This window comes from Podarcis gaigeae (assembly GCF_964106915.1).
Source record: "Podarcis gaigeae genome assembly, chromosome: 7".
Lineage (NCBI taxonomy): Eukaryota > Metazoa > Chordata > Lepidosauria > Squamata > Lacertidae > Podarcis > Podarcis gaigeae.
In genome coordinates, this window is record NC_139683.1 from 46,217,200 (window position 1) to 46,242,360 (window position 25,161).

At 41.5% G+C, this 25,161-nt stretch overlaps 1 protein-coding gene across 2 annotated transcripts in view; it reads left to right on the forward strand.

Annotated features, from left to right (window-relative positions):
- Positions 1 to 1,548: 1,548 nt before the first annotated feature.
- The window catches only part of ROCK1 (Rho associated coiled-coil containing protein kinase 1), a 63,893-nt gene continuing 40,280 nt past the window's right edge, over positions 1,549 to 25,161 (forward strand). For both annotated transcript variants that reach the window (XM_083748318.1, XM_083748319.1), the window contains exons 1-7: positions 1,549 to 2,849; positions 15,157 to 15,238; positions 17,795 to 17,895; positions 18,637 to 18,774; positions 21,824 to 21,999; positions 23,237 to 23,321; positions 23,717 to 23,861. In XM_083748318.1, coding sequence (XP_083604444.1) covers positions 2,757 to 2,849; positions 15,157 to 15,238; positions 17,795 to 17,895; positions 18,637 to 18,774; positions 21,824 to 21,999; positions 23,237 to 23,321; positions 23,717 to 23,861 — 820 coding nt within the window. In that variant the 5' untranslated portion in view covers positions 1,549 to 2,756. The remainder of the gene's footprint in view (positions 2,850 to 15,156; positions 15,239 to 17,794; positions 17,896 to 18,636; positions 18,775 to 21,823; positions 22,000 to 23,236; positions 23,322 to 23,716; positions 23,862 to 25,161) is intronic.

A 25,161-nucleotide genomic window follows, 5' to 3' on the forward strand; every position in this document is an offset into this window, starting at 1 on the left:
CTATCTTTTTCAAGCCCGATAGAAGAAGAGACTTTGCTTGTTGCTAAAAAAATAAGAGTGAAGGTGCTGGGCAGATTGCCTAGCCCAGAGCTTCATAAATGAAGGGCAGCCAGAGAAACGGCCCACCTTGTTTGATACCTTCCACAGGTGGGGACACTGGTCATCCAAGCTACTTGGGCAGGCTCATAGTGGGGTTAGTGGTCCTTTGGTTAAACAGGGGCCAAACTATTTAGGACAGGGATACTTAACACCCTCCAGATGTTTTCAGGCAGCCTCTATAATCTGTGACCACTGACCATGCTGGCAGGTGCTAATGGCAGTAGGGATCCGATACTGGGAGGGAAACATGTTAGGACCCTTAACTGTGCCTAGAAACAAACTGGAAGTCACTGAAGCTCCTTATGTATTGGTATGAAATTATCATATTCTGTCCCAAATCTGGCTGTCTGGTTTTTAAAAAGGTGGGCTATAAATAAATCAATTGTTCAGGGTGATGGTGGAGGAAAGTCATTAAAGTCTCTGTGAGGGATGATTTTTATAAATATTTCTGATTTTGATCTTAGTAGTCAGTGGCTCCACAAAAAAACTTTAATAAAGTAATATTTTTCTAGCAGGGGAGAGGTGATGAGAGACTGGGCAACTCAAACTGAAATGAGGCTACAAACACATTAGAAAAGAGCTATAGCTGTAATATGTGTTAACTAAATTAGAGTCTCTTCAGCTATTGGCCTGCCCAGTGAGTAGATTACAGTTTACATTCGCTTACTCGATTGTTCCAAACATTTATTTGACAACCCAATTCTGGTCTTGTCCATCCAAGTACTTATATGCCCTCTGAAGAGAGTCTCCCCTGATCTGTTCAGCACAGCAGCAGCTGGCAGTAAGGCTGCAATGCGAACCATGCCTACTCAGAAGTCCCATTGAAGTAAATGGGCTTTACTCCCAGGTAACTGCGCGAAAACAGTATTTAGGGAGAGACGCGAGACAGAACCACCCGCAGGATGTACTGAGTTTCCGTATATCACTCCTAGGAGCAGCATGAAATATGACTACGCCATGCAATCAAGGAACTTAAGCCAGGGAGTCCTTGGTTACTTGACGGGTCCCCCCGCAAGGCACCGAAAAGAGCAACCTCAGCTTCTAATCCCCAGTCCGCAAACCACCTCTGCCTGGTGCAGCCCAGGACCGGAACGGACTTGCTGCTGGGATGTCTTACACACCCATCCTTTCGTGCGGTCTGCAGGCAGCACACGGCACTCCGGCTTCAGGAGATTGTGGCTTGTTGCGACAGCAAAGGCTGCGCCAGCAACTCAAAGCCGCCGCCGCTGCAGCAGCAGCAGCAGCAGCAGCAGCAAGCAAGCAGCTCGCGGCTGCCTGGCGTTATTACCTCAGCACTTCACGAGCACAGACCGGCCGCCGCGCTCGCGCTCACAGGCGGCGGCACAAGCAGAGAAGAAGAATCTAGACAGGAGAACCCGGGGCGGGAGGGGGGGGGGGGAGAGAAGAGAAGAGAAAAAAAGGAGGCGCGCGCGCGCACGCGCTCAGATGCCAAGTAAAGTCGCCGCGCGCTGGCTTTCCGCCCCCGTCCTCCGGCGCATGCGCTCCCCGCTTCGTTCCCCTCAGTCTGTTTGAACAGGAAGGCGGACATATTTGTGAGAGTCTGCCCTCCTTGACTAGCTGCTGAGGCAGCGGCGGGGCCTCGCCGTTCTTCTCTTCGCCTCCTTCGGTCCGGCTTCCCTCACGACTTGGGAGCAGCGGCTCCTCCTCCGCCGGTCGCAGCTGCGCAACGGGGGCAGCAGCAGGGTCGAGCAGAACCAGGAGTCCAGCGGCCGCACCAGCTTCTCTTCCCCCCACCCCACCCCCATCGCCCGCCCCGCGAGAGAGAGACGTGAAGCCCGGCGGAGTGCGAGGGAGCGCGGCTGCTGTCGGGAAAGAAAGAGCGGGGAGCAGGCGGAGAGAGAGAGAGCGGCGCAGAGGCGACGAGCGGAGGACCCGAGGAGGGGGGAAAGGAGGCGCGGGAAGGGAAGATGCCTTAGCCGTTACGCGGCCGTTGCTGGAGCCGCGCGTGTCCAGAGGGCAAGGCGGAGGCGACCGCCCTTCTCTTTCTCTCTCCCCACCCCCACCGCCGTGTCGCGGCCTATTCTGCAGCTGGCAGCCTCCCCCCGCTGCTGCAGCTCGGGCAAGGGAGGCCAAGCCGTGCCCTCCTCCTGCCTCAGGCCCGCGTCTCCACGGAGGCAGCTGCCCCGCCGCCGGTGACGCTCTGCTGAGAAAGTTTCCTGTTTTCATGCTAGGCCTCTCCTCTCTCTTTTTTCCTCTTTCCTCCCCTTGTTTCAAAGAAGTTGCTGCTGGGTAGCTGGCATCGGAGAGGAGGAGGAGGAGAAACCGCTACGCTGGCTGCCAGGGCGGCTGGGAAAATGTGGCTGCAGAGGCACGGGGGCCCAGGCTGGAGGCGAGAGGAGACTGGCAGGGCTGTGGCTGCAGCCTAGGCGCTGAAGAAGAAGGGGCAGCGGGGAAGGACTGCTCCGCACCCCCCAGGCCCCCTACGGGAGGGGGTAGCGCCTTCGCTCCCGTTTTCGGCTTTAGCTCTCTTTGGCGCGAGGATGTGTGGCAGGGAGAGCATGAGGGACAACCCCAGCGCATCCCCAGACCTCCTTTGAGAAAGGAGGACTAGGAGAGCAAGATCGGAGCACTCCTGTTTCGTTTTTTTCTTTTCGTTTTTTTCTGTGGATTAATAAAGCGATCACCTCTTCAGCACCATGTCGACGGGAGAAAGCTTTGACTCTCGGTTTGAGAAAATCGGAATGATGATAAAGGATCCCAAATCTGAAGTGAACTCGGACTGCTTATTGGTGAGTTGAATGTACTACTGTTTTTGATAAATGAACATTAGCTCGGACTCCTTCTTAGAGAAGAGAGCTTCCTCCTAGAGGTTTTTTTTTTTTAAAAAAAAGTCTACTGATGTTTGCCTTCTGATGAAGAGGAATAAATGTATTCTGGGTGTTATGTGAGATCTATTTTTCCAAGAGGCTGCTGCTCATCTCCTTATGTATTTCTTTAAGCTGCTGCTTTGCTTTCACTATTTAATAGGCTGCAGTAGTATTCAAAGATTTGAGTTAATATGCTGCAATAAAAAATGTTGTTAGGTGGAGATCTGCCTTTATGCTGCAGCTGTAACCCAGGAAATCCTTTGTGAAGATTTGTACTTCTAAGGGGATATGTTAAGAGTGGCTTGTTTTTGTTCCCACCCACCATATTCTGGAAAATGTGGCTAATTAATCACTCATCTAATGTATTACCTGTGCTGAATAGTGCACAGTTAAACTGTGGGTTTCTAAATCTGAAAGTAAATCAAAATATTATTTCATTCATACATGTGAAAGTAAACAAGTACTTTCAAGTAATTCAAGACATGGTAGAAAAGTGGCAGGAGTGGTGGCATCAAAAGTAAGCACAGAGTTGTACACACAATTTTTATTTGGCTTGTTGAGAGTACATTTAAGAGTCTTTCAGCATGGTTCTATGCATGCCTACTCAAAAGTAAGCTCCAGTGAAGAGCTTACTTCCCATGTAAGCAAAGGCTTTGCTTTTGAATGAAAGATGAAACAAGTGAGTATCTTTGATTTAGTAGGCAGCTCATTGTAAAATTTCTTCTCTGAAGCAGACTGTTTTTAAAGCATTTTGACAAAACTTTTTAATACTCTACTGAAGAAGCAGCAGTTTGACTTCTCCTTAGTGCATATAAATTTTCTAGTGATTTTTTTTTGTTAAGAATTTCTCAGTGTTTCATTCTTGTCATTTAAAGGCTTCATTAAGGTAGAATACAACTTTATCATAGCTTCCCAGAGCCGACTAGTGTGGGAAGCTTATATGCACCGCAGTGGTTGTTGGGTGTATTGTATAGCTATATAAAAGACTTGGGATTTCAATATTGTGACTGACTTGGGTCCTAAATAAAGACAGGATTCCACTAGTGAGTTCTCTTAAATGAAAGAAATTGGCAACCCATGCCAATCAGAGGGTTGTAATATGTAAAAATTTAAGAGATCGAAGGATTTTTTTTTGTTCATTATATGCATGACATACATTTTATAATGTATATAATATAATAAACTGGAACAGAGGTAGGCAGGTATGTCAACTAGTATTGAAACATGGTTCTCCAAGTAGAAGTTACATTATGTGGACTAAACACATACTGAGGTTGGCCTAAGAAATTTCTGTATAGACTCTAGAATCCAGTGATTAACTTCCTGTTAGGGCCTATTGACATGATCCTTTCAGCCTAGGGAAGCTGCACTTTTGTATTGGTTCAGATTGATACTTAGCTACATGAGCTGAGCCCAATAGTATAAACATCAGTGGCTATGTTTGTACATCTCTATAAGCCATAAGCCATGGTTTACCATGCACAAGCAAATTGTGCCAGCTTCACTCTTCCTGCTTTTGCCAAAAGGAAAAAAACCCATGCAGACATGACAATAGTGTGATGTATTGGACTTGGGATAGATCAGTTTGGGTACTTAATCATAACTGCAGCTTTTCAACTTAGGTTGTGTGAACAGTTTCTGTTATAGTTCTAGAATATGTAGGCATGGGAATCTCAAGGCATGGCGAGGTATGTGATATTAAGGTGTAGTAGAGCAGTTTCAATGTTTGTTTGAGATAAAGCTAGAACTGATGGAAACGGTGTAATTCACACTGAACCTTGTCTATATTTTGTAGTCATCTTATAATCTTATAATAGACAAAGTGGGATCCATAATCTTTGAAAAAACATTAAGGGAATTCTGTAAGAAATAGTAGATCAAATATTTAAGTAGAGTTCCTCCCTACAGTGGCCCCCTCTTCCTTCCTTTTTAAATAAGGGCTCTGATAGCTATGGATTAACCTCCAGTCATGGTGAGGCCTCTTGTAAATGGGTTGGAGAGATTTGGAATCTGTTGCATAATATTGGCCTTTGCTGTGCTACTTTTTCTGGTTAACTTTGAAGCAGCTACACAGCTGACTGTTGTTACTAAGCAACAGTCCTACATATCTTCACATATTTTTTCTTTTCTTATAAGGCAGGGCACTTTTACATACCTCGTCCATGGGTGTTGTATGGGCAATTCATGTGGCAGTACGTGGCAACTAAATACCCTTACTGAATGCTTGTGGATAAAGGCAATGAATGTTTTCATGTTTGTGATAAAAACATTTAAAACAGGCTTCCTCAACCTCGGCCCTCCAGATGTTTTTGGCCTACAACTCCCATGATCCCTAGCTAGCAGGACCAGTGGTCAGGGATTATGGGAATTGTAGTCTCAAAACATCTGGAGGGCCGAGGTTGAGGAAGCCTGATTTAAAACATTATTCTGAATCAAGTAGATAGCCTTCATGGAAAAACATTTTCTAGCATTAACCACAGATTGGTAATATGTAAACTAGGCCTCAGTATTTAATTTTTGGGCAATGGCAGGAAATGTGTATGGGACATACTGAATATAGGAAGTTGAGTCAAACTATTAGTCCATCTTATTTAGTATTGTCTACACTGACTTGACAGCCATTCTCTAGGGTTTCACACAGCAGCCTTCTTCAGCCATACTGAGAGATAACAAGGGATTGAATCTGGGAGCTTCTATATGCAAAACATGTGTTCTACCCCTCCATTACAGTCCTGAGTTGGACAGGTATGTCCAAAGTCTGTTTCGGGGGTTAAATTCTAAAAAAAAACCCTCAACAACTTCAACATTAAAAAAGCTCAACAAATTCAATCCTAAAAAAACGGTCAACAACTTTGGTTGGCCCTTTGATTGGCCCTCACAGCCCTTCACTTCATCAAATCTGGCCCTCTTTGAAAAAGGTTTGGACACCACAGTACTCTCTTATTCGTGCCACCTTTTGTTCCCTTGTTTGCCTTCCCTTCCCTTTTTGACTCCTGCATCATCTTCCCTTTCCTGTAGGAAACCCCAGTGCATTAGTCCAATATACATAGGTAGTTCTATATTTTTCAAAAATGTTTTAATTAAGCTTCAGCTCTGCAACCTATCCTTAGTTCACAGAAAATAATTGATGTTTCTCTAGGAGTGTGTGAGTGTGTGTACTGTGATGTTGATTTCCTACTTAGCCAAATGCCAGATGTGAGGTGGCAAGGATAGTGATCTCACCCATTATTGTATCTAAGCCTGGTTAGGTAAGCATCTACATTTATTCCTCAGCAAGTATGTAATGCTTCTGTGGACAGAGCTGGATTTAACATTAGTCCAAGTAGGAAATCTTCAGCATTTACCTTTAGATACCATTCCCTTTGACAGTTTCCCTTTAAGATCAGATCTGAAAGAATTTTGCTGAACAAACAATGTGTTATAGACTTGTTCATTTGTATCTGTTCAGGAATGCAGATATATTTGTCCATGAATTTATGTAATCTAGTACATTACTACAGGTCTGAGATACTAAATGAAGAAACCTATGGGCTTCATGTAGCCCTCAGCTACCTTGTGAAGTTAATGGTGTTGTCTTGAATTCCTATATTTATTTTTATCATCAAATGTTGTGGAACTTAAGATTGTAGAAAATATAATGATAAAAACCTAATTCATGGAAATTTAAAATAAAAATGCCTCAATTTTATTAAAATATTTATAAGTTTATCCAGTGTTAGGGATGGATGTGTAAGCTGTTGAACTGTTAGGTACCCAAGTATATTATTTTTGCCAGTTGGAGAAAATAGAGGCAATATTTGGAAAGAAACAGTGTAGTAAACAAAATTAAGGATTCAGTATTTGGGATATATGCATTGTCCATATTTCGTGTTATAGTGAAGCAGAGGTGGAGAACATGAGGCTCTCAAGGTGTTGCTGGAATACAACTCCATTTCCCTTGACCATTGGCCATGTTTGCTGGGGCAGCTGGGAATTAGCAACTAATAACATTTGGTGGGCCACATATTCCCTGCCCCTGTGGTAAACACAGTTAATGGTTTACTATGGACATAGAGATAATTTCCACTTGATCCTTACCGGTGGCTTAGCATTATATCCAAACCAGGAACAAAAAAGCCATCATCAGGAAGCCATGAACAAATCTTTGTTTCAAATCATGGTTTGCTCGGAGCCAAACAAGGTACTATCTTTGGTTTTGGTATAATTAAGCCAGGGATTGTGGTTTCAGTGTTCCCACAGGGAGGAGCAATGCAGAAGCCATCTATGCATACATGATAAACTATTAACATGCAAACTGAGCAAATATGTAGATAATTCTTATGTAGAATTGTTATTCAGAAATGGGAGAAATTTAATTTATTACGAAAAAGTTCATAAAATATCTCTAGGATGTAATAAAGTTATAGCAGTACATTTGGTGCTCAATTACTCCTTAATACTATTGGTTGAACATTTTATTCTGTACGGTGGTGTTTTATTAATTCATCTGATTTGGTTGTCACAGCAAACCATAATATAGCATGACAAGAATGAACCTCAGCCTTGCTTCCCCCACCACATCCCAGATGAAAGGAATTCAGAAGTGTTAATTTCCCTTGTCATGCTGTCCAACCTACAAACTGCTTAATGTTAACATTAACTATGGTTTGTTTGAAACATGCTAACTTTATGCCATGGGTACAAAGATAACTTGTTTCCTTCTGTGGTTAATGCTAACCACAATTTGCTTCTTACTTTGTCCAAAGCTTGAAGTGATGCAGAAGCAGACCTCTTCACTTCCATAATGACAGCTTATCATGTGCCGCGAAATCCAGTCGAAATTTGTGGTCCTCTGGCAGAATGCATCATCTATCTGTGTCTATCAAAAGGCTCTAAAATAGTTGTGTGTACCTTGGCATTAGCTGATCTTGTATCTTGGGTACATAACTATAAGTTTTCACCCCCAGTTCTCTGCTGATTTGGGCCTAGATCCTCACACCCTCAATCAAATTGGAGTAAGCAAATGGCAACAAGAAGGTCCTGATTTGCCAGGCAGCATTCTCTCTCTCTCTCTCTCTCTCTCTCTCTCTCTCTCTCTCTCTCTCTCTCTCTCTCTGTCACACACACACACACGTGTGTGTGTATGTATGATGATGCTGTTGCTGTGGGGCTGCCTGGTCTGGTAGTGGGGTGGGGGGTGGGGGTGGGAAAGGTGCCTAGACAATTTGTTTTGGTGCCCACAACCCAGGTCTGAGGAGCCACATGGCTCCTAGCATTGCAATCTCAGTTTTTATCACTGGTTCCTGCTTGTGCAATGGGGCTTTCCTCCTCTTTGCCCCACATGCACCCCTGAGATTGATTTGGGGGCTCAAGAGAACCTCCCAGAACACCATGCAGGGGGGATGGGGGATTATTTTGTCTGGCAAGCTGCTATGCTCACACAGACTGCACGTTTGTGATAGCGCAATTTAATTTCTGCACTGTGTACTTAAACTTCCAAAAATATTTAGATAAAACCACTTACCAATGATTCCTGAGTAAACATAGCAGTCATGGGATAAGAGAACAGGTCCTCTTATGCATCAGTTATTTGTTAAAGAACAGGAAGTGGAGAATAGAAATAAGTGGACAGTTCTTACACTGAAGAGGTGTAAGAAATGGGCACCTTCAAGGGGACCCATGCTTTAAAACTTGTTCTTGTAAATGACTTTGAGTTAGAGATGAGCAGTGAGGCTGCCAAGTTTTCTGATGACATCCAATTGTTCAGGCTAGTAAAGGCTATAAGAGTTTGCAAGGAGCTCCAAGAGGATCTCTAAACTGTAGGAACAAATGACTCTATATAAGCAAATGTGGTACAGTGTAAGTAAATGTACATGATGCACAACAAATCCTAACCATTTACACATGGCTGAATTTGCGGTGACTGACCAGGAAAGAAATCTTGAGGTTGTGATATACAGTAGTTCAGTGAAAATGTTGAATCAGTATGCTGCAACTCTGAATAATGGGAATTCCATGTTGGGGATAATTAATAAAGAAATTGATAATAAAACTGTCAATATCATGACAGTTTTGAAAAACAAATGTAGTATGACCACATTTGGAATATTTTGTACAGTTCTGATCACTGCACCTCAAAACAAAACTATGGATTTCATTAACATAAGATACAGTTACAGCCACTAACTTGGGACAGCTTTAAAAGAGGTTAGACAAATTCACAGAGGAAAAGGCTATTGCTGCTAGCCATGACTGCAATATTTTATTTATTTAAACCATTTATACACGGCTTAATATTTTGAAAATCTCTAAGCAGTAATAAGAAAATGAGTGGTAGGATACCTTTGAATCCCAGTCAGTGGGGAACAATAGCAGGAGAGGGCTATTGTGTTCATATCCTACCTGTGGCCTTCCTATAGGCATCTGGTTAGTCACTGCGGGAACAGAGATGCTAGATTAGATAGGCCCTTCGTCTGATTCAGTAGGCTTTTATGTTATTATTTATAACAAAATTGCAGAACACCTAGGTAAACAACTAAGGAAAAAAGTATTCAGTTACTGCAGTGTTTGGTGTCTGTTTACGAACAGCTTTGTGTGCTGGAAGGAAGAATTGGATTTTACAGAAAGTTAAACTCATAATAGATTATCAGTGTATTGCAGTGTTGTAAACTGAATGTACAGCCTAATCAATGACAGGTTCCTTTTGAGAGAGAGAGAATAATGTTTAAGATTTAAAATTGAGATTGATTCAACAATAATGGATCCTTCAGGTATATGGGATTCCACAGCACATTTATAGGAAGGAATTGGGCTGTTCAGGCAGATGCTGTCAGTGTAAAGATGTTAATTCCTTTTGAGGCATATGATGTGGGTTAGTCCTGTGGTGGTATATTTTTCATCAGAAATTGTAGTACTTTGTTTTGGAAAAAATCCTTGATATTTGCAAATGTTGTGTTGTGGGGTTGAACTATAAGGACTTGCATTGTCCACAGGCAGACAGTCAATGGACCCTGCAAGTCATTAGTTTCAAACGGATATAAATGGATAAACATCTACCATCAATTGCTCAATGGGTTGAAAATCTTACATCACTTTCCAATTTGAATTTTGGACATATGGACTTTCCCCCTGCTGGTTCAGAGATCAAGGGTCCATCTAGGCCAGTCTCTTCCCTTTTTTTCTTTAGAAGTATTCTTTTCATGCACAGCAGGGGGTTGGACGAGATGACCCTCACAGTCCCTTTCAACTCTACAATTTTATTATTATGATTCTATTTGTGTTTAAACTAGGATTGATGGATCATTCTTAATGTGGGCTGACATTTCTTTCATCATGTTTTTAAAAAGATAGCTGCAATGATTTACCATACCTGATCTTAAAACGTTCAGGTGAAAGAGTTCCCAGTCTCTAATATCAATTTTGGTCTTACATTTGATCTTTTATTAAAAAGAATACTGTTAATTTGAAGCAAACTTATTTGTGTGGCTATATATTCTTGCAAACAGTGTCCTTAAGGAAAGAGTGCTCCCAACCTCTAATACTCAAAGAGAGTAAGAAACCTATTAACATGGATGCCAATTTTTTTATTTTATCTCCCTTGTAAATGTTGGAATGAAATGTTAGTTAAGATGAAAGTATGGAGACATCAGACATTGCTTTTGCAGACCATCAGAATAAAACTATTTTTTCTATTATGTACAATCACTTAATCCCATTTAAAATAGTGTGTCTGATCATGTATTTAAAGCCTGGGGGAAAATATTCTTCCACTCCAGTCTAATTGTGTCCACAAGGGTTTATAGTTAAAGTGTGTTTAGGGGAAAAATAATCTGTGTTAAGTGATCTTGAGTGTACACTTTAGAGACAGCTGATGTTTGTTTGGTTTACTTCTTGGCAGAAATACTATTTCTTTACACCCCATAATAGTGAGGGAAGAAAATGGTATGTCAACACAGTGAATTGATTTAGAAGAAAAGGGCAATTTAAATAATTTAAATGAAGTTTTCTAATGAAAATTGTTCATTTGTTTCCTAACATGACTACTAAACCATGTTAATTTACAACTAGATGGGGTATTGCTTGAAATATTCTTCCAACCAGGTCTTGCATTTCTTTGTTGCACTTTGTCTTTAAAGTATTTCCATATAGGGTCTGCCTTACTACCAGCTTCTGATTGTTTATAATGTCAGCAGTGCAACCCCATAAAACAAGGTGGGCAACTTTTCTTTTTCTTTTCAGGACTGCATTTTCTTGGGGAGTAATCTCTTCCAGGGGCAGAATGCCAGCAGTGGGTTGACCCAGAGCTGATGTTGGAGAATCAGAGAAGAATTGGGAGAATCAGAGTGTTCTAGATTAATTCATGAACACCACCTTGTTTCAGATTTCATCATAACCACATCAGATTCCCTATTCTATGCAGGTTTACTCAAAAGCAGTGCTCAAATAGGTTTTTATTGTTACATCAGAGCAACGCAGCCACTGTTCTTGAAAGAAAGTGAAAACAATTCTTTTCTGATTAATGCTCTCTGCACACTCAAAACACATGTGGCAGAAACTACTAGTTTGTTGCTGCACAGCTGGTGCTATACAACTGTAGAAAAAGTTAATCATGTCAATTTTTGAAACAAAATATTGCACTTCTGTTATTTAAGACACTGTATTTTTTCTAGCTTTTTGAAGTTCGCTTTCCTTCTGTGTAGTGTCATAACAAAGAACAGTTAAGGAATTACAATGGGTTGGAGGAGTGGGATAGTTTCAGGAAGTATCTAGGAATGCATAAAGTGAGGCTTTGGTTCCCAAGCTGTAGATTGTCCATTTATGCTGTAGTTTTATACTGAGAAATATGTCTCATTGACTCAGTGGGGCTTTCTCCCAGATAAGTTGGCAGAGCATTGCAACTACATCATAAATACGGGAATATAGGAACCCATACATTAGACTTTTTTTCTTGTCTTCTTTCTAATGTTGCAATCTTCTGCTTTGTTCTGTTCCATCCTCATAAAAAAGGTAGGAAACAAAAGCAAAATGGTTATGGCTGATAGCAAACAAGATCTGTTAGTCACTCAGCAGACTAGAGTCGTTTATATTTGTAAAGTGAAGATGAGAAGCCTATGTTTAGTAGGGAGAGTATAAATTGTCTTATTTGAGAAAAGATCAACTTGGTTCTTCACTTAAATAGAAATACCACATTTATCTCATTGTACTGTATCTGGAAAGGCACTGATGCAGGTTTAGAGATCAATTAGTAGCAAGTTTATATCTGGATTATTATTAACCCAAGAGAAAATACTTAGTTTAAAAAATCTAATTTAAATGTTAAAAAATCCAAAGCTTTAATAGATGGATTTTTATTCACCCTGCATGTAGCCGATTGTCAGTATTATTTATTTTACTGCTAATTAACTCCCCCCCCCCCAGCCCGCTAGGACCTTCTCTGGGTCTGGCTTCCCTGACTCCCTGATGTCCTCCCACTCCTCCTCGTTTGACCACCTTCTCCATGGGCCTCATGACATGCATGTGCATATGTACATCTGGGGAAGAGCCAACTATGCATTTTTACTCAGAAGAACCCCATCGTGTTCCTTAGAGCTTCCTCCTTAGTAAGTGTTTTTAGGGAAGCCTGTTTTGTGGTACAAATGACCCACCCAAGCATTTCCATACGTTGTGGGAGAGGGAGAAGTACGGTAAATAAACCCTCTTGCCTTCCTCTTCATCACTCAGGTTCAGGACTTGATGAGCAGTTCTCAATCTCAATAGTGATACATATTGCCAATTGTGTAGTAGTGCTAGACTGAAGTTCAGGATTAGTTGAGGGGGAAATTACTCCACTGAGCTCCAGCAGTCTTATAAACTATGGGGAGAATTTACCTGCTGTTCTCTCCCCTCTTGCCCACTGCTGTTTCCAGGTTAAAGGTAAAGGTACCCCTGCCCGTACGGGCCAGTCTTGCCAGACTCTAGGGTTGTGCGCTCATTTTACTCTATAGGCCGGGAGCCAGCACTGTCCGCAGACACTTCCGGGTCACGTGGCCAGCATGACAAGCTGCATCTGGCGAGCCTGTTTCCAGACCTTTAGCTTATTAGCTAAAAGAACCATTCACATTAGGAGGCAGTATGTTTCTGCATACCAAAACAGGAGAAGGCCATGCATTTAAGAACAAGAGCAGAACAGAGGCCCATCTAACCCAGCATCCTGTTCTCTTAGTTGCTGACCAGATGTCTACATTAAGAATACTAAAAAAGGCTGTTGCTTTGCCTTTCTTGTCTGTTGTGTAAGCTTTCTGGAGGCATTTAGCTTTCCACTACTGAAAACAAAATGGTGTACTTGATTAATTTTTGGATTGATCTAACAGGGCTTTCCTTGTGTTATTATCACATTCCCATTTGTTCTCAGATATCTGGCTCCTTCCAATATCTGAGCTGTATATTTGCATAGTTTAGTCATGTCTTGATTTAATATACAAAATAGCTGGGACAAAGGACACTAAAACAATTAGACTTTCAAAACCAAATTTCACAAGCTGAGAAATAAAATAATTAATGAAAATTAGGCTTGATGGCAATCTAAATTATCAAGGGACTGGAGCAACTCCTCTGTGAGGAAAGAACACATTTTGGGCCTTACCTTAAAGGAGGGGTGGGAAGTCTTTTTGGCTTCTTGGGCCAGATTCTTTATCAGGATCTGCCTTACGGATGGGGTCACACATCTGTCAGTTGCTTGATATCACAGTGATGGCGAGAGATTTGGCACTTGAAAGTCCTGAAGTTGGGACTTCAAAGTGCATTGCAGGTAGCAAAGCGCTGATAAAACAAAGGTGTTTTCCTCCATTTACATTTAGTCCTGCCAAGCTGGTAGGATTCAACTGCTGCTCATCAGTTGATGTATGTGGGGTTAAATCCTGCTAAATTATTGAGTGTTTCAGTTCCCTGCAGGATTGAACCCCACCTCTCTGCCAGAGAGTGACATCAGTTGGTTGACAGGAATGTGCCGTTTTGGGGAAATGGCTCTGTGAGCCAAAGTGGACCCAGTGAGGGGCCAAGATTTGCTGCCATCCATGGTTTAAAGAAGAGGCAAGTGAGAGGGCACATTATAAAGATTTGTGAAATTATGCATGGTGCAGAGAAATTGGATAGGGAAAAGTCTTTCTTTCCCTCTCATAACACTACAACTCACTGAATCCAATGAAGCTGAATGTTGGAAGATTCAGGGCAGATAAAAGAGAGTACATCTTACAAAACAATTTGCTCTTACAAGAGGTAGTGACAGCTACCAATCTGAAAGCCTTTACTACAGTGGCTCCTAATTGGCTGGGGCAACCCAGTTAGATAGGCGGCAAATAAATATAAATATTATTATTATTAGCTAGACGGATTCAGACGATTAGAGGATAAGACTTTCAATTTCTACTGGCCATGATGACTCTGTTTTGCTTCCACTGTTCAAAGTATGCCTCTGAATTCAAGTTGCTGGGAATTGCAAGTGAGAAGAGTACTTCTCTGCTCAGTTTCTGCTGGCAGGCTTGCCATGGGCATTTGGTTGGTTGAGCAGGACTCTTATGTTCTTATGACTGTTCAGTCAAAGCAGTTTGTCATAATTCCTTACTAATAGGAGTAAGACATGCTGCATGTGAGCGTCTATGTATTGGGATAATTATCCAGTCCTGGCATTGGAAGAGAAATAGCACATCTCTGACCTTCCTTCACCTAAATCTCACATGGGGACCTAGTCTTAGATCAAAAGAGTTTTTACCAAATGTTTTTCTGAAATTATTTGGATGATATGTGTTTGGGGGAACCTTTGAGGTAGGCATTGGTTGACAGGGTGGTGATGGAATCTTCACTAGATTCAAGCCCTATATGCCCTTGGAACTTTACTAAGTGGAATGCTAAGAAGAGAGTTTGTATTTGGGGTCCCTTCTACACACATTGTTTCTTAAATATAAAACTTAAACTAGACATTATTTCGTTGGGGCACCAAGTAGGTCCATTTGACACAGTTCAGTATACTTGTGCTCCCTCAAACTTTAGCTCTTGCCCTACAAGTGCTTTTTCTCTCCTGGATTCAGTCGAGCTCCTCTGCCCCATTTGTGACCAACTTTTTACTTTTTTATATATCTCATTTTGTAGACAGTAATGTGATGAATTATTTACACTTCATGTATTCTTTAAACATTTTAAAGCCTGAGAAGTTCTGTACAGTATAGCTAATACATACAAATTGTGTTCTAAAGAAAACATCACTTTTGTTCTTCAGGATGGATTAGATGCATTGGTGTACGATTTGGACTTTCCTGCCTTAAGAAAAAATAAAAACATAGACACCTTTTTAAACAAATGTAAGTATGTCTTTGTATATATGTTTACAGGATTTCTGGTGTTGATAATGTTCCAATATAAAGCTTTTTTATTAAAAAAAGAGGAATTTTATGTGGTTAGCAGTTTGCATGGAAATATGGTATCTTTTTCTCACCCGTATATGCATTATCACAGTTGTTACTGCCATGAACTTGTTGGAGGAAGCATGGGCTAAAAATTAAAGCTGGGAAAAGAGAGGCAGATGTGGCAATTCATGCTGTGCATGTAATGAATAGGTCTGGGCAATATATCAGTTCATTGCCTGATAATGGATTAAAGTTAAAATTGCAAGAGCAATTTCAGACGTTTGGAAGAGACAATGTATTGTGAATCCCCACTCACTCCCAGCTGCAGCCAGCATCGTGCTCTTCAATCCAGAGAGCCCAGCCAGCCTGCCTGATGCTCACCCATTCCCTCCCTCCCTCCCTTCCTCCGCCAGCTGCCGGCTTACCACAAGAGTGGGGCTTGCCAGCCTGCACCTTAATTTGTTTCTCTGGCTATGTGAGTGCCAGCAGGCTGTCTCCTCCCTCCCTTCCTTCTTGTGCTGATCACTGAGCAGAATGGAGCCACCTCCCGTGACTCACGTAGCACTCCAGAGGGTGGCTCCCAGTACCTGTGGTTTCAGGGTGAGCCGTGGCTCGTGGCTGCGGGGAGGCTAGTGGCTTATCTGTGGCAGTTCCAAGGCTTTGGAAGGCCCTCTCTGGGGAAATCCACCTGGTTTTTTCTGTGTTGCCTATTTCTATAGAAATAGAAAATGATTTTAAACAAACAAACTTTAAATATGTTGTTATCTTTATTGCTGTTTTTCATAACTAAGTTTTTGTTCTGTGGCTATTAATATTGTAGCAATATTGCATGTTTGTTGTATGTTTATTTAAGATGTACTGCGGGATTGAATTGGCCATGTGTTGGGTGTGTTGGGTTCTCAGTATAGAGGCATTGTGGAAAAATAAAATCCAGTGCACATATGCTCAGTGTGGGGATTTGTAGAACCTGAAAAATTGCATAGGGTTTTGATTTGAAATATTTCTAAAATTACTGCACTACAGAAATGCTGAAATGCCTACAATGTGAAAGGCTGAGAGTTTTTTTTTATATTAATCAGTCTATAAATTAATAAAAGAGAAATAAATAAAAACACTTTCCCACAATGCTTCTTAATGAAAATGATGACTTATTATGGCAATAAACCAGAGGACTCTTTCATATTTTCACATTTGCTTATCGTCCTGGTAAGTCTATCGTCCTGGTAGTCTAATTGCTTAACTTTTTAAACATTATAATTTTGGATTTCCTCTTCATATATGCTAAAATATTTATCATTTTGTGGTCTAGCCACTATTCCCCCCCCCCCCCCAATTTAAATGTCCTATCTTGGAGAATGGGAGAATGATAGCATACAATCAGTTTAATGGATGATTGCAAAGATGATGTTTTTGATGCATTAAGTTGTCTAAGTGTTAACCTTATGTGTTTGAATAGTATGAGATCAGAGGTTTCATCCTTGCTAAGTTCATTCCTTTGGAACATAGGAAGTTGCCTTATACTGTACTGTGTTGGACCATTGGTCCATCTACCTCAGTATTTTCTACAGTGATAGGCAACAGCTCTCCAGGGTTTCAGACAAGGTACATTCTGAGCCCGACCTGTACATGATTGTGATTGTACCTGGAACTTTTCCCATGCAAAGCAGGTGCTCTGCCACTGATCTACGACCCTTTTAGCTTCCCAGCACTAAAAATTTACAATCTGTGGTTTGGGGAGGCACACTCTATATGTATATCTTAATAAGGATTGTAATTGGTCAGTATTCTAGTATGTAAATATTGTTCCTTTGAACATTTCATTAGAAAAGTCTGTTTCGGTTGCTGTGTTCTGCAACCACAGAACTGAAATACTTTTTATATAATCTCATGCCAGTGTTGACCCATGTAGATTAAAATAGCATGTTACCAAATTTGGAGTTAGACTATTTGACCACTGTGAATTTAAATTATTGGTTTATTGGATGATGATTTTTAAAAATGCAGACTTCCTGCTTCTATTTTCATGGTAAAGTTGTTTTTTAACATGAAAAAATAATAAAAAGGCCAAACACTGGAATCTTATTTTAGTATCTAATTTGTAACCTAAATAGCTGATATGTTGTGATGAATGCAGATTTGTCTGGTCTAATTACTAGTTTCATATATTTGCATATAAGTTGAATTAAAATTGAACTTCTCTCCTGACCTGTTCCTACAGTGAGTTGTTTTATTGTGCGTTTGGCATTTATATGTTGCCATAGGAATGAAAGTAACTTCGAAAGGAGATACTTGCAGTAAAGAAAAAGGATCTTAAAAAGAGCAAACCCTAGTCTTTAAACAATTTGTGTATTTAACAGGCAACAGATGTTGCAAGAAATTACCAGCAAATGAAGTATGAATAGAATGAGATGTTTACCCAGTACATTTTTCTTATATGAAAGTTTATTTTTAAGATTGTGTGTGTGCTTATGTCTCATGGTGTAGTTTTTTTAATTTATATTTTCATCACAGATAAAGACACAATAAACAAAATCAGAGATCTGCGTATGAAGGCTGAAGATTATGAAGTGGTGAAAGTGATTGGCAGAGGTGCATTTGGGGAAGTTCAATTGGTAGGTTTACTTTTTGTGTATGAATAAGGCTAGCATTTATAAAAGAGGAAGCTGCAATTGTAACAAAAAAACAACGCTTACATGTGCACCATATATTTGTGGTGATTCCTCATCTGTCCCCATGACACTTCATGCGTTTTTTAAGAGAATTACTTGTAAGCAATCGCAAAGCTGTTTTGATGAACAAGCATAACAGGACCAAACAGTAAAAAATGGTCCTGATTTTAAAGGCACCTATTAATCACTAATTGCTTGCCCTGGGAGTATCAGGCTTTTGCGGGTGCAATGGTGCCTGCTAGTGCTGGGTTAGTGACATCTACTGTGTTGTCTTCAACCAGGTGCACCAGACCAAGCACATTACAGTACCTTTCAATCATAAAATCATTTAGCATTTTCCATAGAGATATGTCAAGCCACGCCATGACCTTGCTGCTTTTTCCAGGGTCACAATGCTAAGATTTTTCAGGTTTACAAATGCATTGACTATTATTATTATTATTATTATTATTATTATTAGAATTATTATTATTAGAATTATTATTATTATTATTATTATTTTATTAACTATGCTCTGGAGAGCTTGAGAAGATCAGGGATGCTGTCTGTCTTTATGTGAAATGCAGAAGGACCTGTCATGATTGATTGATGCAAGGCATGTGTATCATATTCATGTAGACTAAGCTTTGCCTTAAATTTTAATTTACGGTAACATTTTCTTCATCTTAAAATTTGTTTTTAAAGGTAAGACACAAGTCATCACGAAAGGTTTATGCCATGAAGCTTTTGAGCAAGTTTGAAATGATAAAAAGATCAGATTCTGCATTCTTTTGGGAAGAAAGAGATATCATGGCATTTGCGAATAGCCCTTGGGTTGTGCAGGTATATTGACTAATTTTTGATGTGTTTATACCATTAGTTTTGCTGAATAAGGAAAAGTTCATTTTTCAATAAAAGTGCTAATTTACAGATTTTTAGCAACTTTAAGTCTTAAGTATGTTTGCATTTGCTGTTCCAAGTTTTGCAGTGCATATAAATGTGATGATTACTAAAAATAGAAAACCTGAGTGAATAATTTTTAAGTATCTTGAGCAGAATCCAAAGATGCAGGAATGGACTTGTGCTCATAATGCTTCATTCTCAACTCCTTGCCCTGCAGCTTTCTAATCATGGCTTTTTTAAAAACACTTTTACTAAAAATAACAATATTTGACTATGAATGGCCTGGTTCTGTAGACCATTGCTTGGCTTACTGAATCAAGAAATGTAGTGCAACTGGACTTCTCTGCGACCCATCCCCTCTGCAGGGAGGTGGGACCGATTCGGATGGTCCGCCCCCGCCACTTAATGGATCCAAATGGTTTCCAGAGAGTGGTAGGGGATGCTTTATCCCATGTTGATGGCCTTTCAGCCGATTCCCTGGTGGCCCGCTGGAATGTGGAGTTAACCAGGGCTATTGACTGTTTGGCTCCGAAGCGCCCTCTCCGATTGCATGGAGCCCGGAGAGCCCCGTGGTTTTCCACGGATCTGAGGGCAATGAAACAATCGTTGAGACGGCTAGAGCGCCGGTGGCGGATAACTCATTCCGAATCTGACCGGACACAGGTTAGAGCTCAACGTCGAGCCTACCAAGTGGCGATAGCGACGGCGAAGAAGACTTTCTTCACCGCCTCTATTGCATCTGCAGAAAACAGCAGCAGGAGACTCTTTCAGGTAGTTCACAATTTAGCGGAACCACCTGTAACATCGGGGCCCAGTACGGGCCACATGTTCTCCTGCAATGATTTTGCAAATTTTTTTGCAGATAAAATCGCTCAGATTCGGGAAGAAGTAGACTCCACTGTGGGAGCAGGGCCGGGGCGGGAGAGTGCTAGAGTCCTGTCTGGTCAAGTTGTGTGGGATCAATTCCAATCTGTTACCTCCGAGGATGTGGACAGGCTGCTTGGACGAGTGAAGCCAACCACCTGTCTCCTGGATCCTTGCCCATCCTGGCTTATAAAAGCTAGCCGGGAAGGACTGGGCGATGGGCTTCGTGGGGTGGTGAATGCTTCCCTCCGCGAGGGAGCCTTCCCAGACCCGCTGAAAGAGGCGGATATTAAACCGCTTCTTAAAAAACCATCTTTAGATGCGGCCACGATGGCCAATTATCGCCCAGTCTCAAACCTTCCATTCTTGGGCAAGGTGATTGAGCGAGTGGTTGCTGAACAACTCCAGGCACGCCTGGAAGAAGCGGACCATTTGGATCCCTTCCAGTTGGGATTCAGGCCTCATCACGGGACTGAAACTGCCTTGGTCGCACTGGTTGATGATCTCCGGCGGGCTAGGGACAAAGGTGAGAGCTGTTTCCTAGTTCTGCTGGATCTCTCAGCGGCCTTTGACACCATCGACCATAACATCCTTCTGGACCGTCTAGAGGGGCTGGGAGCTGGGGGCACTGTCATACAGTGGTTCCGCTCCTTCCTCCTGGGCCGTGTCCAGAAAGTGGTGGTGGGGGGTGAGTGTTCAGACCCCTGGGCTCTCACTTGTGGGGTGCCTCAGGGTTCTGTCCTCTCCCCCATGCTTTTTAATATCTATATGAAGCCGCTGGGAGAAGATCATCAGGGGGTTTGGACTGGGTGTTCATCAGTATGCAGATGACACCCAGCTCTACCTCTCCTTTAAATCAGAACCAGTGAAGGCGGTGAAGGTCCTGTGTGAGTGCCTGGAGGCGGTTGGAGGTTGGATGGCGGCTAACAGATTGAGGTTGAATCCTGACAAGACAGAAGTACTGTTTTTGGGGGACAGGAGGCGGGCAGGTGTGGAGGATTCCCTGGTCCTGAATGGGGTAACTGTGCCCCTGAAGGACCAGGTGCGCAGCCTGGGAGTCATTTTGGACTCACAGCTGTCCATGGAGGCGCAGATTAACTCTGTGTCCAGGGCAGCTGTCTACCAGCTCCACCTGGTACGCAGGCTAAGACCCTACCTCCCCGCGGACTGTCTCGCCAGAGTGGTGCATGCTCTAGTTATCTCACGCTTGGACTACTGCAACGCGCTCTACGTGGGGCTACCTTTGAAGGTGACCCGGAAACTACAACTAATCCAGAATGCGGCAGCTAGACTGGTGACTGGGAGCGGCCGCCGAGACCATATAACACCGGTCTTGAAAGACCTACATTGGCTCCCAGTACGTTTCCGAGCACAATTCAAAGTGTTGGTGCTGACCTTTAAAGCCCTAAATGGCCTCGGTCCAGTATATCTGAAGGAGCGTCTCCTCCCCCATCGTTCTGCCCGGACACTGAGGTCCAGCTCCGAGGGCCTTCTGGCGGTTCCCTCACTGCGAGAGGCCAAGTTACAGGGAACCAGGCAGAGGGCCTTCTCGGTAGTGGCGCCCGCCCTGTGGAATGCCCTCCCATCAGATGTCAAAGCGATAAACAACTACCTGACATTCAGAAGACATCTGAAGGCAGCCCTGTTCAGGGAAGTTTTTAATATGTGACATTTTAGTGTATTTTTCATCTCTGTTGGAAGCCGCCCAGAGTGGCTGGGGAAACCCAGCCAGATGGGCGGGGTACAAATAATAAATTATTATTATTATTATTATTATTATTATTATTATTATTAATAGTTTGAAATCCAGTTTGAAAATAGATTAATATCCTGTCCTGTTTATTCAGAGGCTGGTAACCATCATTTCCTTGTTCAGATGAAACAAGGACACTATGGTTAAGTAAATCCTTCCTGGTTTAATTGCAGCTTGCTGCAAGTGTATTTTCAGATAAATAAGGCATTGTATTTAGATGGTAAACTGGTTCTTCCTTTTGGTTGATACACATACTGAACAGCAGTGAATTGCTAATAATTTAAATGTTAACAAATAATTCTAATTGAGTGAGAGGAAGGCAATAATGATGAACTGAACACACAGTAATCTTAGTTTTATTTCCTTTTATAGTTATTTTATGCATTCCAAGATGACCGCTACCTTTACATGGTGATGGAATACATGCCTGGTGGGGACCTAGTGAATTTAATGAGCAACTATGATGTTCCTGAGAAATGGGCAAGATTTTATACTGCAGAAGTTGTTCTTGCATTAGATGCAATTCACTCAATGGGCTTTATTCACAGGTGTATATGCTATTTTTCTTAATATCTGACTAACTCAGTATTCTATCTGGAGTGCATTACAGTATAATCAGTTGCATGTTTAATTTTTTTTTTGAATATTTATTCTAAATAGCCAGAATTTGCCCACTTCCTTACATGTTTGGGCTAGCCAATCGCAGCCATTTTGGGCAGAAACCATGAAAGGAAGGAGGAATTACACAGCTAATTTCATGATTTTTGAGGAACTGTCCAGCGTTTGGAGTAGTAAAGCTTTTTACTACCGCGGACAGAGGTTGTCCAATCTTCCTTATAAGTTAAGATTTTCCATCAGCTGCAAAACTCTGCAGAAAAAAAATGTTGTAAAGCAAAACAGTATGTGATATTTGAAGGAAAGATGTCTAAATAGGGTGTTCATGTTGTGCCTTTTCAGAAGATGTGTGCTATCAAGTTCAAATTTTAGTTAACGGCAGAGACTCAAAAATTAAACAAATCAAGAAGCAGGAAAGACTGGACAGGCAGAAGCTTTTTCCTTTGTTTGTCTTTTGCTGGTTGGCTGCAGAAGTTTGTGGTGGAAACCAGGGAGGGAGAGATTTATGCCAGTATAGATTAGAAATTCCAAATTCTGCCAAATCCAAACTCTCCCCCTGCCAGTGGATCTTGGATTTGGATTACACAATTAGGCTTCTGATTATGTTGCCACTGCTGTAAATAAGGTAAGGTGAGGCTCTACCATATGCTGAGGGAGGGAGCGAGAGAAAGAGAGAGTGAGTAGCGGGGAAATTAAAATGTGTAGTTCTGCAATGTGCTTTATGTTAAGAGATACAGAGGCAGTTTCATCACATTGAACGTAAGTCAAGTTCAAGAAATACTAAGGTGGCACTGGAACCATAGCCTCTTCCTAAAGAAAATTTCTGTCCTCTGTCTCATTTTTAATGGTGATATGCTAATGGTAAATTATGCTGCCAGTGGACTTTTAAAGGGGTCAGGCAGCTGGTGATTGGAAAGACCTCTGCCTGAGACCCAGGAGAGCCACTCCCCGTTGTGTAAAGCAGTTTCATTTGTTTGTGTGTTTAAATCACAGCTAGAGGAGGAATTTGCTCAAGGAAGAGGATAAGCTATGACAACAGTAATGGCCAAAGGTTGGCTCTAAGTTTGTTAGGTGTTAGTTGTTAACCATCTTATGTGGCAAGACGGGTATGTAGCATAGATGATTTAAAAAATAAAAAATAAAACCTAGATTGATTTGCTTTCTTTTCAGAGATGTAAAGCCTGATAATATGCTGCTAGATAAATCTGGTCATTTAAAACTAGCAGATTTTGGTACCTGTATGAAGATGAATAAGGTTGGTATGCTTTTTTAAAAAAAAATCTGAATTAACTTCCATGCTTTTGGAAGTAATATTTTTCTTGAAGAATGTTACTTGAATATCAGTTTTGCCTAAATTTAGATACTTGGAATACTGATGTGGTTTTTTTTTAGTTTTATTGCTCGTTTAAATTTTTTTGGCATGTTTTAAAGTGTTGCTTTAATTGTTTTTACCAGTAATTGTATTGTTTTATTATTTTTGTAAACTAAATAAATTTCATGAAATAAATAAAATTCTTAAGATTTAAATGAAGTTTAGCTTACATTTTCCCAAGGAAATCTAGGAAAATGTTTTGCTTCAAGATACTTTTCAGATCTCAGGTGAATTCTACAGAGTGCCTGTTTTAAAGAACCCCTCTCTTTTCTTTATAGGAAGGCATGGTACGATGTGATACAGCTGTTGGAACACCAGACTATATATCCCCAGAAGTATTAAAATCTCAAGGTGGTGATGGTTACTATGGACGAGAATGTGACTGGTGGTCAGTTGGTGTCTTTTTGTATGAAATGCTTGTGGGTAAGCATCAAAATAATCAGTGTTCTGCAAATGACATTAACTGCATTTACTGTTGAATAAAAATGCCTTTTATTTTAACTATTGCTTAAGGTTTACATGGAAGCAAGCCCCATGGAGTTCAATGGCTGCCTTTTACAAAGATTATAAGATTGTAGTCTTCTATACTTCAAGGCTACATCCTTCCAGATCTTATGCTGTTGCTAAACATCAAGTCAGGGAGCAGAAAGACTTCAGCTATTCAGGGTTTGATCTCAGATGATCAGGCTGACCCTTGTGTTCAGTAGAGACCTAGCTAGATAATGGGAAGGCTTAATCTTATCCAACTCTTACTGAGGGATTGCATGTTGCCTTTCGATGTAGAGTTTAGGATTTTAGCCTCCTTTATTTAAGGCTCCCACCTGGGGCTTTCTTTATTGTCTCTGGATGTCACTTTATTTTATGAATTGGCACACCTGTCAATAGTTACACCTGTCAAAATAGTTGCATATGTAAAAACTATCTTATCTATAACAAAAAACGTTTTAAAACAACACATACATAAAAACTATTCAAATCCAAGACATATACCAATGGAAAGGATAGATGCTGCTACACTAAATGTCTGATTTTGAAGATGTTGTTGTTGATGATAACAATAATAATAGTAATAATAATTTATTTCTACCCCACCCATCTGGCATTTAGAACACTGCGCAGTGATTGGTTTTGTATGTAGAACACATTGTGGAGGTTTTTGGCACATAGATGACAATGGTCAGGCTATCTGAATCCAAAAATGGCCATAGTTGTCTTACCAGCTAAAACTAGCACAAGGCACTCCTAGCCACTAAACTTAGAATCATACTGTCAGGGCTGCCTCTAGGTCCCAGCTCACAGAGGACCAACGCCAGGTTGATGTAATGTACAAAAGTCTTTATTGAAGTTTGGTTTCCATTCCAACGCCAGAGCGTGCAGCCCTACGTCTTAACCTTAGATCGGCGAAGTCCCGTCTGACTCATCACCCCTTCCGCACCAGTTTAAGATCCTAGCCCTACTCCACCTCTTCCGTTGTTCTTTCCTCCTCTGGGTCCTCCTGCCCCCTGGGGTTTCCTCCTTTCTGGACTCTTCTGACGCTGACCCCCCTGAGTCTTGCCCCTCCTTCCGGCGGGCTTTAGGACCTGGCTCCCTATCTGGGCTACCTGCTGTGCCGCTCGCCTGTACATTTGAACTTGGCGCGCGCGCCCAGCCGGTAACCTTCCTCCTGACCGTTTCCCCGCTCTCCGATGGAGGCGTGGTCAATCCTGACTCATCTCCTCTCGCT